Source organism: Barbus barbus, assembly GCF_936440315.1.
Source record: "Barbus barbus genome assembly, chromosome: 21".
In the NCBI taxonomy this organism is placed as follows: domain Eukaryota; kingdom Metazoa; phylum Chordata; class Actinopteri; order Cypriniformes; family Cyprinidae; genus Barbus; species Barbus barbus.
Genome location: NC_136749.1, coordinates 26,567,852 through 26,583,164, shown reverse-complemented (window position 1 = coordinate 26,583,164; position 15,313 = coordinate 26,567,852). Strand labels below are relative to the sequence as shown.

The 15,313-nt window shown below is 35.2% G+C and overlaps 1 protein-coding gene across 1 annotated transcript in view; it reads right to left on the bottom strand.

Annotated features, from left to right (window-relative positions):
- The window catches only part of LOC306887078 (synaptic vesicle glycoprotein 2A-like), a 36,766-nt gene that overhangs the window by 16,919 nt on the left and 4,534 nt on the right, over window positions 1-15,313 (bottom strand). Inside the window, exon 2 of the mRNA XM_079444562.1 lies at window positions 1,185-1,925. Within this exon, the coding sequence (XP_079300688.1) occupies window positions 1,185-1,782 (598 nt within the window). The 5' untranslated portion in view covers window positions 1,783-1,925. The remainder of the gene's footprint in view (window positions 1-1,184; window positions 1,926-15,313) is intronic.

The following is a 15,313-nucleotide window of genomic DNA, read 5'->3' as shown; positions in this document are numbered from 1 at the left end:
CTTACAGAAAGCTATTTTTCCGTGACCACTGGACAGAGATCTGATACATTTCTGCTGAAAAAAATAAACAATTTACATCGGCCTAATCTGGCTTGCTAATCTTAGTTTTCCCACTTGGTCAAGATGGTTTTACAAGGGTTTTAGGCACTTTTTAGACCAGATGAGACCAGCAAACTAGCTTAGGCTGGTTTAAGATGTTGCAAAGGATCTAAATATGTGAATATTAGAGTTACTATTGGTTTTCAAAAATGAAAAATGACATTATGTACTTGTTCCATTCTGACAGAATCTTCTGTGCAACACAAAAAAGATCTTAGGCAGAATATCTGCGGTTCTGTTTTCCATAATGCATTTCCAAAAATACAGATACTGCCAAGCTCAACAAAAAGGGCCATGAGATATCATCAACCAATATTATTATCAATATTTCCAATATCATTAACCATATTATCAGCCAATTTCATTGTAAGGAAAAGTGTAACATTGGACATTCTGCCTAACATTTCATTTTGTGTTTCATAGAAAAAGATAATCATACAGGGATGAAAAATTATTCATTTTTGAGTAAACTAATCCTTTATCATCCAGTTCCATTACATTTATTTGCAATACATTTAATTTTACAATCCTACACATTTTCCAAAAATAAATAAATAAATAAAATAAAAAATCAGCAGAAAGTCTCTCTCTCTCTCTCTCTCTCTCTCTATATATATATATATCCAACATCTTTAAATCAAGGATTTTATATTTCTCCATTGTTTTTATTTCAGTTATGTCATTTACAATTCTTCTTTGGACTGCAGTACTTTACCTTTATGAATTTAGCAAACTTACAAAAGGGGACAAATACAAGCAATTTGTCAAAGAGTCAACAATAGTCATAATATAGTGATCTTCCCCTGATTAAATGTACACAAAAGTACACAGCTTTGTCTAATTTTCAGACATTTTTTTCTTCAAATCAATTTTTGTAGAGTTTCGATTCACCTTGTAACTGGTTGGTTTGGTTCATGACTTGTAACTCTTTAACAAAGATTTTTTTTTTAATTCTTAAGAGGAAAAATGAATGAGAAAACCACTTCCGGATACAATGGCGGTGAAAGGTGGATGGGCAGATTGTGCATTAAAGCACTTTATAACTGAAACCACAGATAAAAGCTAATAAGCTGTTCTCGACTTACCCAGCATCCCTTTGTTGGGCTCAGACAAACACATGTCTTTCTCAGCACTGGGCAGTACGAAGCCCACCACGAAGATCTCCACGCCATCAGCCATGAGGGCCAGACCCAGCACAAAGTACAGGGTCCACTGGAAGCGGCCATGGCCACACTCCTGGAGGATGGTCTCGTACTGCTGGGCCAGCTCCTCCTGGTCCTTCCTCCTCTCCCCCTCATACTGCGTCATGTCCCGGAACTGAGACTGTCCCACTCCGTCCACCTGTCTGTCGGCCTTCTCAACAGAGTCGTTTCTGGGGATGCCCTGGTACTCGCCCTCGTAGATCTCATCGTCCTCATCGTGGCCCTCTGTGGAGTCGCTGTGAGCCCCTTCGTCGTCGTTGGCCCTGCTGTTGCTGCGGTAGTAGCTGCCGTCCTGGGCCTGCACGGGGTAATCGTCATCATCGTCGTCTTCTTCGAAGCGGGTATAAGAGCGTTTGGTGTACTCATCGCTCACCCTGTCCACATGGCGGCCCACCTTTTTACCTGCTTGCTTTTTGACCACTTTGGCAATGTCCTTAGCACCTTTAATGAAGGCCGTACGGTCTCTGTAACCCTCCTCCATGGTTCAAAGTTGTGCTCTGATGTAAAGAGTGCTGGAACTGGATGTCAGGAGTTGCCTGTTAGCATGTAGTAGAGTGAAGCCGGGCTGAAGAAGTTCAGGACCTTGGACAGCAGCTTCTAGAGCGCAGAGCTCTACACCGCAGTCTGAAAATATACAAGAACACACGCTGTTATTCAAGATGAAAAATTGAGGCATTAAAGCAATACTTTACAACATTAACACATCAATTCACAATTCAATCATACGTCACATAAGGCGCCTTGTTATTATAAATTATTATTATTATTATTAAAATTTATTTGAAAAGGGACCGTGTACAATTTTAACATAAATGTTTCCATTTCATGCATTGTACCGAATTTAGCCAATGGCTAGTTTTCATCCGCAGTCCATTGGCAGGTAAATCATAATCACAATTAAACAAAAACAAAACAAAAAAAAACATACAGTACAGTAATACTTACACACATCATATCAGAGCCACACCATAACCATGTCAGTGTTCACAGAGTTGAGTTGATTTTAAATAAGATTTTAGTTTCAATTTAAAAATGTCAATAGATGTGCACATTCTTATGTCTTCTGGTAGAGTGTTCCAATGAGTAATAGCTTTCACTGAGAAAGACGATAATCCAAAGGCAGTGTGACGAAATGTAACCACACAATCAATAGTGGATGATGATGTAGTAAATCTTACAGAGACTGTAGAATGAAAGTGCACAAAACTCTGCAGTCCTTGCATGTGTAAAAATAACAGTATCGTCAGCATACATTTGGACTTGTATCCCTTCGCACTGCTGTGGGAGATCATTGATGTATAAACTAAATAATAAAGGGCCTAGTATTGATCCTTGAGGAACGCCCATTGTAGAGTTTAAGGTATTAGAATGAACCCCTTTAATTTTTACACATTTCTGTCTATTTGACAGATATGAGGATATAATTATGGATAGATATATATATGATATATAGATAGATATTATGTTATAGGATAGATATTATGTTATATAAAATTAAATTAAATATTTTAATAAAAAATATTTAAATAAATAAAAAATATATAAAAAATACTTAAAAATGTACAAAGTATAAGTAAAAATTTTAACATTTTAAAGTATGTTTGCATAATACTTGTAATATTTTATCTGTGCAGCATGCAAGCACATATCAATAAAAATAAATCACTGCATTACAGTAACTATTTTTTTGTGCTTAATTGATGCAAAAACTCCTTATGAAAATGCAAAAGGTCCAAAAAAAGCTTCATTATCTTAATGTAAAATGCCATTTCCACAAAAAAAGTTTTTTTTTTTTTTAAGATTAGCTTTTTTAGATCTCACTCTTTACTGAAGCATACGGGTAGTCTGTATATTCTCAACAACAACAAAAAACACGCAAAAAAACAGGTCCATCAGCTGCTATTTTAGCTAATAAACCATCACTTTTCATATGGATTTGCAAAACACTGCAAAAAACGTTTGAACTATGGCTTTCTGCTTTGTGCACAGTTTACCTGTTCATATCAATGCATTTTTCCCACAATATTAAATACATGATAATCAGCTAGAAAGATGGTCTACCATGTCAAAAACCAGGCATCTTCTGCTATTTTAGCTGATCAACCTTATAAACCGGCTTAGATCTGCTAAATGACATGCTTAGACCACATAGAAATCATGTAAAACCAGCTATTACACTGATTTGATTTCCAAGCAGTGATGTTACCTGAATAAACTTGATTATGATTAATCAGCTTTGTGATAACAGCAAGAAAGTAATACACGTAGAATTACAATTCTTGTAAGCTAAGAGCACAATTACAAATGACTACATGGATAACGTTGACAGCATGTAAATAGGTGCAGCAGCAGCTCACGTTGACCTTGTTTCGTCCAGTTTACATTCTGGAGGAAAACACTTTAAGGAACCAATTGAGCCTCCCTGAAAAATGTGCGATTAAATTGTTCTCGAGGGAAATTCATAAAACCATCAGTCTGTTTTGCCTCATACAATCTGTTGAAATTGGTCTGGACCCAGTTATTGCATTAATAATCTAATATACATAATTGAGCCACATTAATAATATCTCAGGGGTACTTAGGAGCTCTACAGCACTGATAAAGATCTGTGCAGAAATCTTTCACTGAACAAACCTGAAAGGGATGAGATTTAGGGTTATGAAACAAAAACCAGAGATGGTTATGACAACACGTCTTGATTGCTTTCTGCTGAGTTGTCCTCACTACAGAACAACCAGTCGAACATGATTTTGTTATTTGAACAAATAACACCTATGAGCTGCTTTTTGTTAACTAATCAGAATGAGTCAAAATAAATATATAAATAAATAAATATGACATTTTTGACTCACTAAATCATTCAGAGAGGATCCTGACATACTAACTGAATCAGAAGTCATTACTTTTGACTTTTACTACACATGCATTTATAATATATCTGTCTATCAATATAAATATACGTGTTAATATAAATATACATATAATAATACAATAATTAAATGATTAAATACACATGCATTTCTATCTATAATTTATCCATCCATCCTAAGAAAAAAAATCTGTCACAATAAAAATAAAATAATAATTTTTTGGGTGAATTTGAACATGTGAAAGATTTAATTTCTGTGATAAATAATAATATTTAATTAAATAATATAATAAATACTGTAATATAATAAATAATGTATTTAAGATCTATCTATCTATCTATTGAGATAAATATAATAAATAATGTATTTAAGATCTATCTATCTAGATAAATATAAAATATTTGGGGGGAATTTTGGAACATTGGGAATATTTAATTTTGCTGTAATAAATTTTAATAATTAAAATTAAAAATTTAGTTTAATAATATAATATAACATATAATATATATCAAATAAATTTATAATTTAACATAAAATATACATGAATAAACACACACATCTTTTGGATATTTACACAGATCTACATGTATACAAAGTTAAATAATGATTCCCATTCCTAAAGACTCCAATGTAAACAAGTCACATTCTTTTTCACATTCTTGTCTAATTCTATTCTCTCTCTGTATATTCCTCTCTGAATAAAGCTCATCAGTCGGGCGGCCACCGCTCAGCTCCACATCACCCTGTGTCTGTGATAACGATAAAGATAACGAGCCGGCCAGACATTCAGCCTTCTCGGCCAATCTGGGAGATCTGTCAGCACTGCTCTTCTCAACACCTCGGCCCAAGTCCTATTACGTTATCATGGCACTGATAAGTGAATACACGGAAACAGACCAGTCATGTGGACTGGAGAGCCAATAAAACAAATTGACGTGCTTCTCTCGTTACTCCAAGTAAACACTGCGATGGTTGTAAAGCTATAAATGTCTGTATAGGTGAATCTGGGGAGCTATGAGCTCATCAGTGGATGCGATTGGTCCAAGGGAGAAATGGCCCAGTTGGCGGCAGCAGGCATGGATCTGCCTTATGCTGTCCTCTGTGGTTGTTTCATTCTCTCTCGTACAATCCCTGCATGCTCTCTCCACATGACCACGCGTCTTCCAATAGAGGCCTGCGCTGCCATTGTGAAAATTATTTTTAATATTGATTGATTTCAGGGCTGATTAGACAGTGTTTGTTATAGAAAAATCCATGCAAGTGGGTTCTGATGAGTTTTTAATCAATACAGCACTGACACATGATGAAAATACATCATCAGCACAGCGGCCGTGCTCAGGGAACTAAGATTTCATTCAAAATACACAAATGAGAATGTTGCTCTCACTTACTCATCATTTACTCAACCTTATATCATTCCAAACCTTTCTTCTGTGGAACACAAAGCATATTTTTTGAAAAGTCTTGTGTTTTGGTTTTAGTGTTTTTTTATTTTATTTTATTTTATTATTCAATATTTATATTATTTTTTAAATTGTTTATGTATATATTTTATCCATGAAAATTGGTGCGGTCCACACAACAGTGGACCCATTTAAAATACTTTTCTTCTTCTTCAACTATCACTTTAAAAACACAGAGTTTGGGAAATCTTTTGGTTACTGCATTACATGGTACAGTTCACTCAAAATTTTAATTTTGACATTATTTACCAGGGTTATTATCATTAACTAAAACAATTTTTCAAAATAAAATAAAATAAAATAAAATAAAATAAAATAAAATAAATGTTGCTTTGGTAACTGACTGAAATACATTTAAGTTGAAGCACTAAATGTATTAAATAAAATTAAATAAAACTAAAACCAAAACCTAAATAGTAAACCTAAATATTATTAATAATAATAATAATAATAAAACTAATAATGACAAAAGCACATAACAAAAATTTGTTTTTTTTAAATAATAATAATAATAATAATATAAAATTAAATATAAATAAAAAAATAATGCTAACAAAAATTATAATAGTATATAAATAATCCTAAAATAACACTGTCATTTACTCAATTTCATATCATTACCTGGAACAAAAAAATACTACATACAGTGAAACTTCCATACAATGAAAGTACTTCGTAAATGTTGTTGCCAAGTGCAAAAAGTACCACTAAATCTGTCAACACAACTTATTTCAGTTTCAACACACCAGCTATTTCAAGTTTTCAGAAACCATAAGATAGCTTTATGTGACAGACAGACTGAAATTAGGGTTGTTATGCTCCTCCTCTCCACCATAACACTGTCAAAGAGGTTTGAGAGCTATAAATGAGAGACAAGACTTCAGATTTCAGTCTGATCCTCACTCAAATAAATCCTTCAGTACATTCGGGTGAGTAAATGATGACAGAATTGTTCAACTATCCCTTTAAGAGCTCTCAATGACATTCAATGTCAAACCATTAAACAAGTAAATAAGCTGTGTAACTAGGCAGAGCACACCCACTATGTTGCATTATCATGTCATGGTAACTGTCTCCCCCGCAGTTCCCAACTACGTCTCATCTCTATTGCGGTCTGCAGACGGGACAGCAATAGTGGTGTGCAGGAGCAGCGGTGTGTGTGAGAGATGGCTCTGCTGGGAACAACGGCCTTTCTCTTGGTGGAACACTTGCGTTTCAATTAGACTGGTACAGGAACACATGTCAGCGCTACAGAACAGGGCCTAAAAGCTCTGTGAAGCAAAGCCTAGCCCAGAGCTGTCAAATCTACTCGCTGATACACTGCCCTAATGCAATATGAGATTACAGGCCTTTTAGATGTGATTTAGGACTGCGGTAGATCAAAACTGGAGTAAAACACAGACAAGGAAGACAGTGCTCTTATTAAATACAGTAATAAATTAGATTTCCTCTAGATCTGTTTTGAATCAAGAGCGATGGAAAACTGCAAAAATACTTGCCTATTATGCTTCTTTTATTTATTTATATATATATATATATATATATATATATATATATATATATATATATATATATACAATGAATGTATATTATAGAAGCTTGTTTCTGCAATGGAATTTTAAAAAAAATTATAAAAGGTTGTAAAAGATTTTGACTTTTTTTCTCAGAATGTTATAATGTCCAATTCTGAGTAAAAACATCAGCTCACATTTCTGACATTTTCTTACAATTGCAAGTGTATATCATGCAGTTCTGAGAAAATAAAAATCAGATTTGTAAACTCACAATTGAGTTTTTGGTGGCATAAACAGTTTTTAATTATTTAATTTAATTTAATTTAATTATTTAAGATGCACAATTATGAAGCAGCACGACTGTTTTTAACGTTGATTATAATAATAAATGTTTCTTGAGCATTAAATCAGCATATTAGAATGATTTCTGGAGGATCATGTGACACTGAAGACTGGAGTAATGATGCTGAAAATTCAGCTTTGCATCAGGAAAAATATTACAATTGAAAATATTTTCATATACAAGACAATTATTTTAAATTACAATATTTCATAATATTCATGTTTTTACTGCATTTTAAATCAAATAAATGCAGCAAAAAAATAAAATACACTTCTTTAAAAACATTTTAAAAAATGCTTTGCTCTTGTTAGATATGTATGATTGTATTGTACTGATATGTATTGTAGTTCTTAATTTCTTGAGATGTTGCAACATATCAGTAAAAGATCTTTGTTCCTCATCTTTATTCTTAACATCTCTTTAGGATCAAGCTGGTTGTGAATTAACTCTGATATAGGGTGGGCAACGGCTTCGCCTCTTGTTCACCATGGTGAAAGACCCAATTATGTAATTGAGTTTTTGAAGCCGAGTCGACGCCAGCGGGAGTGTAGATCATCATTCAACCAGAGACGACAGCAAAGCAGCGCATCAGCTCGAGTGTGAGGAGGCACACAGGACTGCACTGGGGAATCTCAGTGTTTGCCAAAATAAACACAAACCTCTGACAGTCCTGAGGGGCTCATTTCTGCTCTACAGTACATTTTCATGTCCCAACTATATATATCTTAAAGGGATAGTTTACCCAAAAATGACATTTGAGTCATGACCACAATGACCTGTATGAGTTTATATTTGTCTGTGGAACACACAAAAAAAAGAAGATATTTTGAAAGTCTGATTTTCATTATATGAACAACAAAACATAATGATTATTTTCTTTTGTATTCCACAGAAGAAAGTCGTAAATGTTTAGTGCAATATGATTTGCGAGATACAAACGAGAACTACAAATTCTCAATTCTGAGAAAGAAAAGTCGGAATTGTGAGAAATAAACTTGCAATTACATTTTTTATTATTTTTTTTTTTTTTTGTTATTCCGTGGTGGATACGGGCTTCCATTTCAATTTTGGGTAACTATTTATTTTAACATACTGTATATAACGCTTTAAAAATACCATATATAACCACTTTTAAAAATGGAAATCATATTAGTTTTCTTATAAAAAATACAACAATTAAGTGAACTTAGATGTGAATTTAAGTAATTTTAGTCTGAGTAAATGTTCTCTATAGATCTGGACAGCAGGCAGGCCAATTCAGCACCCAGACTCTTCTACCACGAAGCCATGCCATGCTGCAGTATGCAGCTTTTTTCTCTTTTTTTTTGCATTGTCCTGCTGAAATACACGTCATCTGGAGGGGAACGTATATACCTTTCAGCAAAACATGAACCCAAAACATGCAAGCTGCCCGTACCATATGCACTTATGCACACCCATACCATCAGAGATGCTGGATTTTGAACTGAACGCTGATGACATGCTTTAGCCTAGAGGACACTGCGTCCGTGATTTCCAACAAGAATGTTAAATTTGGACTCGTCTGACCATAGAACACTTTTCCACTTTGAAAAAGTCAATTTTAAATGAGCCTTGGTCCACAGGACACGATGGCGCTTCTGGACCATGTTCACATTTGCTTCCTTTTTGCATGATAGAGCTTTAGTTGGCATCTGCAGATGGCACAGCAGATTGTGTTTACCAACAGTGGTTTCTGGAAGTATTCCTGGGCCCATTTAATAATGTCAATGACAGAATCATGCTGATAAGTGATGCAGTGTCCGAACCACGGGCATCCAACAAAGGTCTTCGGCCTTGTCCCTTACGCACAGAGGGTTTCTCTGAATCTTTTGATGTTGTTATGCACTGTAGATGATGAGATTTGACGTTGAGGAAGATTGTTTTTAAAGTATTCCACAATCTTTTTACGCACTCTTTTACACCTCTGCCCATCTTAACTTCTGAGAGACTCTGCCTCTCTAAGACATCCCTTTTATGTTACAGACCTGATGTCAATTAACTTAATTAGTTGCTAGATGTTCTGCCATCTGAATCTTTTCAAAATGTCTTGCTTTTTCAGCCCTTTGTTGCCCCCCTGCCGACTTTTTGGAGACTTGTAGCAGGCATCAAATTTGAAATGAGCTCATTTAGTGGATAAAAGTGTAAAAATGTCTCCATTTAAACATTTATGTTCTTTATGTTATATTGTGAATAAAATATTGACTCATGTGATTTAAATGTCTTTTAGTTTTCATTTTATTCAATTTTTAAAAAACGTCCCAACATTTCCGGAATTCAGATTGTAATTGCTGTAAACAAAACATGTCAAATAAATGTTTTCTTAGGAATATTGTTTTCATCTGTGATTTTTATAGAATTTTCCCTCTGCCCTCAATATAAATTTCTATAGTGTTTTTGTAAAATCCTTTTACTTAAGTTAAATCACATAATCCAATTTAGTTTAATGGTGAAAGCAAATTTACAAATTCTGGTTTCAGATTACAAAGAAAATGAGCATTAATAAAAACAGATTATATTATGCACTATTTGTATAGTGATTTTCTGTATCTTCAAGAGAGCTCAAGTTGTGTTGATCACTGTACAGGCATGGTTAATCTGTTTGTCTGGGGATACACCACCAGGGATTATAAAGTCATCTTGTTTGGGTGTGTTTGCTGATCTGATCTTGTGTTACAATAATTCCATCAAGTAGCTAATGTCAATGAAAATCCCTCACACAGATGTTTAGGATCAGAGCACTGATGGTTTGCTGGGTCACATTAAATGGCTTTGACAGAATTTTGACAACAGGGTTTGTCCCAGCATGAAGGCTGGATTTTCTATTCCTTTACCAAAAACATGCAAATACCAGGTCCTTCTCAAAAAATTAGCATATTGTGATAAAGTTCATTATTTTCTGTAATGTACTGATAAACATTAGACTTTCATATATTTTAGATTCATTACAACACAACTGAAGTAGTTCAAGCCTTTTATTGTTTTAATATTGATGATTTTGGCATACAGCTCATGAAAACCCAAAATTCCTATCTCAAAAAATTAGCATATCATGAAAAGGTTCTCTAAACGAGCTATTAACCTAATCATCTGAATCAACTAATTAACTCTAAACACCTGCAAAAGATTCCTGAGGCTTTTAAAAAGTCCCAGCCTGGTTCATTACTCAAAACTGCAATCATGGGTAAGACTGCCGACCTGACTGCTGTCCAGAAGGCCATCATTGACACCCTCAAGCAAGAGGGTAAGACACAGAAAGAAATTTCTGAACGAATAGGCTGTTCCCAGAGTGCTGTATCAAGGCACCTCAGTGGGAAGTCTGTGGGAAGGAAAAAGTGTGGCAGAAAACGCAGCACAACGAGAAGAGGTGACCGGACCCTGAGGAAGATTGTGGAGAAGGACCGATTCCAGACCTTGGGGGACCTGCGGAAGCAGTGGACTGAGTCTGGAGTAGAAACATCCAGAGCCACCGTGTACAGGCGTGTGCAGGAAATGGGCTACAGGTGCCGCATTCCCCAGGTCAAGCCACTTTTGAACCAGAAACAGCGGCAGAAGCGCCTGACCTGGGCTACAGAGAAGCAGCACTGGACTGTTGCTCAGTGGTCCAAAGTACTTTTTTCGGATGAAAGCAAATTTTGCATGTCATTCGGAAATCAAGGTGCCAGAGTCTGGAGGAAGACTGGGGAGAGGGAAATGCCAAAATGCCTGAAGTCCAGTGTCAAGTACCCACAGTCAGTGATGCTGGTGTTGGTCCACTGTGTTTTATCAAGGGCAGGGTCAATGCAGCTAGCTATCAGGAGATTTTGGAGCACTTCATGCTTCCATCTGCTGAAAAGCTTTATGGAGATGAAGATTTCATTTTTCAGCACGACCTGGCACCTGCTCACAGTGCCAAAACCACTGGTAAATGGTTTACTGACCATGGTATTACTGTGCTCAATTGGCCTGCCAACTCTCCTGACCTGAACCCCATAGAGAATCTGTGGGATATTGTGAAGAGAAAGTTGAGAGACGCAAGACCCAACACTCTGGATGAGCTTAAGGCCGCTATCGAAGCATCCTGGGCCTCCATAACACCTCAGCAGTGCCACAGGCTGATTGCCTCCATGCCACGCCGCATTGAAGCAGTCATTTCTGCAAAAGGATTCCCGACCAAGTATTGAGTGCATAACTGAACATAATTATTTGAAGGGTTGACTTTTTTTTTTGTATTAAAAACACTTTTCTTTTATTGGTCGGATGAAATATGCTAATTTTTTGAGATAGGAATTTTGGGTTTTCATGAGCTGTATGCCAAAATCATCAATATTAAAACCATAAAAGGCTTGAACTACTTCAGTTGTGTTGTAATGAATCTAAAATATATGAAAGTCTAATGTTTATCAGTACATTACAGAAAATAATGAACTTTATCACAATATGCTAATTTTTTGAGAAGGACCTGTAAATAGTCACATTAAGGATCATCTGCACCCATGACTACATTCCCATAATTCATCAACCCACGGCATGTTCGTCTCAGCAAAATACACAAGCAGATGCCCGTTTAGCATTTAGAGGAAATGATTATGCTGCCTTCTAAAATACCTTATTTTGACCAAATTCTAAAGAGGCATCTCATGCATTTTACACAGAGAATTCAATCCCATAATGCCCTATGAAGAGCTTAGTAAAACATCCAATATAGCAAAATGTTGATTATAAATATGATTCAATAGCTAAAATTATCAATAAAAAATCATTCTTTGAAAATGCACAAACTGATCTAATAGTTTTGTGTGCTGTGTATCTTTATGCTCTTAAAAATAAAGGTTCTTCATTGGCATTCATGGTTCCATGAAGAACCTTAAACATCCATGGAACCTACGTTCTTTATAATGGAAAAATGTTCTTTAGACTGTTCAAATAAAAATAAAAATTTACCTGTTCACTGAAAGGTTCTTTGTGGAACCCAGAATTGTTCATTGTGAAAACCCTCTTTTGGAACTTTTATTTTTAAGAGTGTAGCCTAGCAACAGAATCATACCAAACTCTAGCAAAATAAACTGTTGAGATGAGATTGAACATTACTCAGAAATAGTACTTTTTATATCTCTACTGCACAGTCCCTAAAGAAGGACATTTAGCCACCATGTGCTGTGTGGCAGAGCCAGTTAAATGCCAGTGGTCGAAGGTTGGCAATGAGCGAGGAGACCTGCTCAGCAACAGTGACCTACAGAGCTGCAGCGCATATCGAGAGAGAGGAGGAGCCTGTGCTCGCTGCCACAGCCTCATCATGACTAATGACAGCAATGCAAACACACACAAGGCAAAAAACACTTACACTTGTGACTGTTTAACCGAGATGTAAATGAGTTTGTTTATTCATGGGAAGAGATTTGGAGAAATATCATTACATCACATGCTCTGCAGTGAATGGGTGCCGTCAGAATGAGAGTCCAAACAGCTGAAAAAAACATCACAATGTTCCACAAGTAATCAACACCATTCCATTTTAACATTTTTAATGTTAAAATATTGCTTCCAGGAACAAAATATAAGTCCTATTCATAATATACTAATAATATCACTAGTGAAAATAAGCCATTTCATCCGAATCAGAAGAGAAATATGCAAAGATAAAACAGCAAAAGCGAAAACTGTCCAAAGCCCTTCTAAACTAATATGTTGGTCAATTTTGATCTGAGAGGACAACAGGAGATGGACGTTTCACTGGAGGAAATATTATTGTGGATATGAACTCGTATTTGCCCAGAAGCAACCTTAATGATAGATTTGATACTTACAAACATGCAGCTTTTTGGATCAAAAGATATTAATTGATGGACTGGATTGCTTGTGAATTATTGTGATGATTTTATCAGCTGTTTGGACTCTCATTCTGACGGCACCCATTCACTGCAGTGGATCCATTCCAGCAAGTGATGTAATGCTACATTTCTCCAAATCTATTCTGATGAAGAAACAAACTCATCTACATTTGTGGTGGAAATGATCCGTAAATGGTCTTTAAAAACTTAAACAGTCACAATATTGGGGTGTAAATAATACTGGACACGAAACACTACAACTTTGTAATTTCACAGAAAAATAAGAGTCACACATGTTTGGATCCAAGGAAAATTATTTGTTTCCTTATTGGATAAAAGCGAGGCAAACTATTACAAACAAAGATTTGAGAAGAGAAGCAGCACTCAATACTAATTTGAATAATCAAATATTCAAATGAATGCATACATTTTTATCCCTACAGTAGCAATGCTATTAAGCGATACTTGTTGTTAGTCATTTTAAGTCTGTAATTTAAATACAAGGCATTATAAAAACGATGTCATCCCATATAATAACCCTATTAATACACAATGCGATAATTAATTATTCATTTAAATAATTTGAAAAGCAATTTCAGCCTTAATAGTGTGCCCTTCAGGAACAATACATGCTGATTCACTTGTCTTACCAGGGTATAGAAGGCATTTTCCACATTGTGAACGATTATCTGAACAAAATTTTAAATAAAGCCATCCATTATTCACCAGACAGATGGAATATGTGTATGGTGGTCACACACACACACACATGCACGCACGCACACACACACAATATTATTATTATTACTGTATTGTTGATCAAATAAAGGAAGCAGGTGAGCATGAGAGACAACAAAACAAAACAAAAAAAATTAAAATAAAATATTTTAAAATGTCTAAATAACTGTATTAAATAACTATAAGTATTAATTAATAATTATATAATTAAAATATAGTATTTTCACAGTTGTACTACCTTTAATTTCTGGTGATTGTAATTAAAAAATTGTATTACAGCGCTGTAACATTACACAATTATATTTAATATATTATATAATATTTAGCTTTATTATTTAAGAAAAGCTGTTTTAATCATAGAATGCTCCAGCCTCTTTAAAAAAAAATCATCTTTTGCACGCCATCTCTTCATTTGTTTGAAGTCTAATCTCACCAAAAAGTGATAATTTAAGCACTATTTTAAAGCCGCTATTCTTTATTGCTAACAAGGCCAAAGCTCAATGAATCTGCTTTATTTCAACGGGCAAGAGTGACAGCAGAAGCCTGGAGTTAATGGATCTGGGAATGAGCGTGGTGGAATAGAGGGAGGAGAGGAGGATTTTAGTGGATGGTTTGAAGCATCTTGACAGCGGTCTCTCAGGAAAGGACAGAGCCGCTGTGAGTCACGTTAGTCCTGGAACAAATCTCTCAGTGTGTGCTGCTGTCACCATGGCCACAGTCACTCCTGCCCTCTGCTACATCAGCACCACCAGCATCCTCTGCCCAGCCTCCATTTTAGCCCAAAATATTCCAGCGCAAACAGGACTGAGCCACATTTGGATGGGTGTTGTCAATGCAACCTTTCATTAAAAACAGGAAGCACTTCTATTCTATCACGTTGTTGCTATAGTGCAAATGTGATTTAACACTGAAATGTGACATATTCTGCAAAGATCATTTTTAGAGTAATCATCATCAAGTCAACATGAATTTAAAATGGACCTTATTTTCTTTCTTAATATGTGACCCTGGACCACAAAACCAGTCTTAAGTGTCATTTTTTTTAAATTGAGGTTTATACATCACCTGAAAGCTGAATAAATAAGCTTTCCATTGGTTTGGTAGGATAGGACAATATTTGGCTGAGATACAACTATTTGAAAATCTGGAATCTGAGGGTGCAAAAAAATCTAAATATTGAGAAAATCACCTTTAAAGTTGTTCAAATGACGTCCTTAGCAATGCATATTACTAATCAAAAATTAAGTTTTGATATA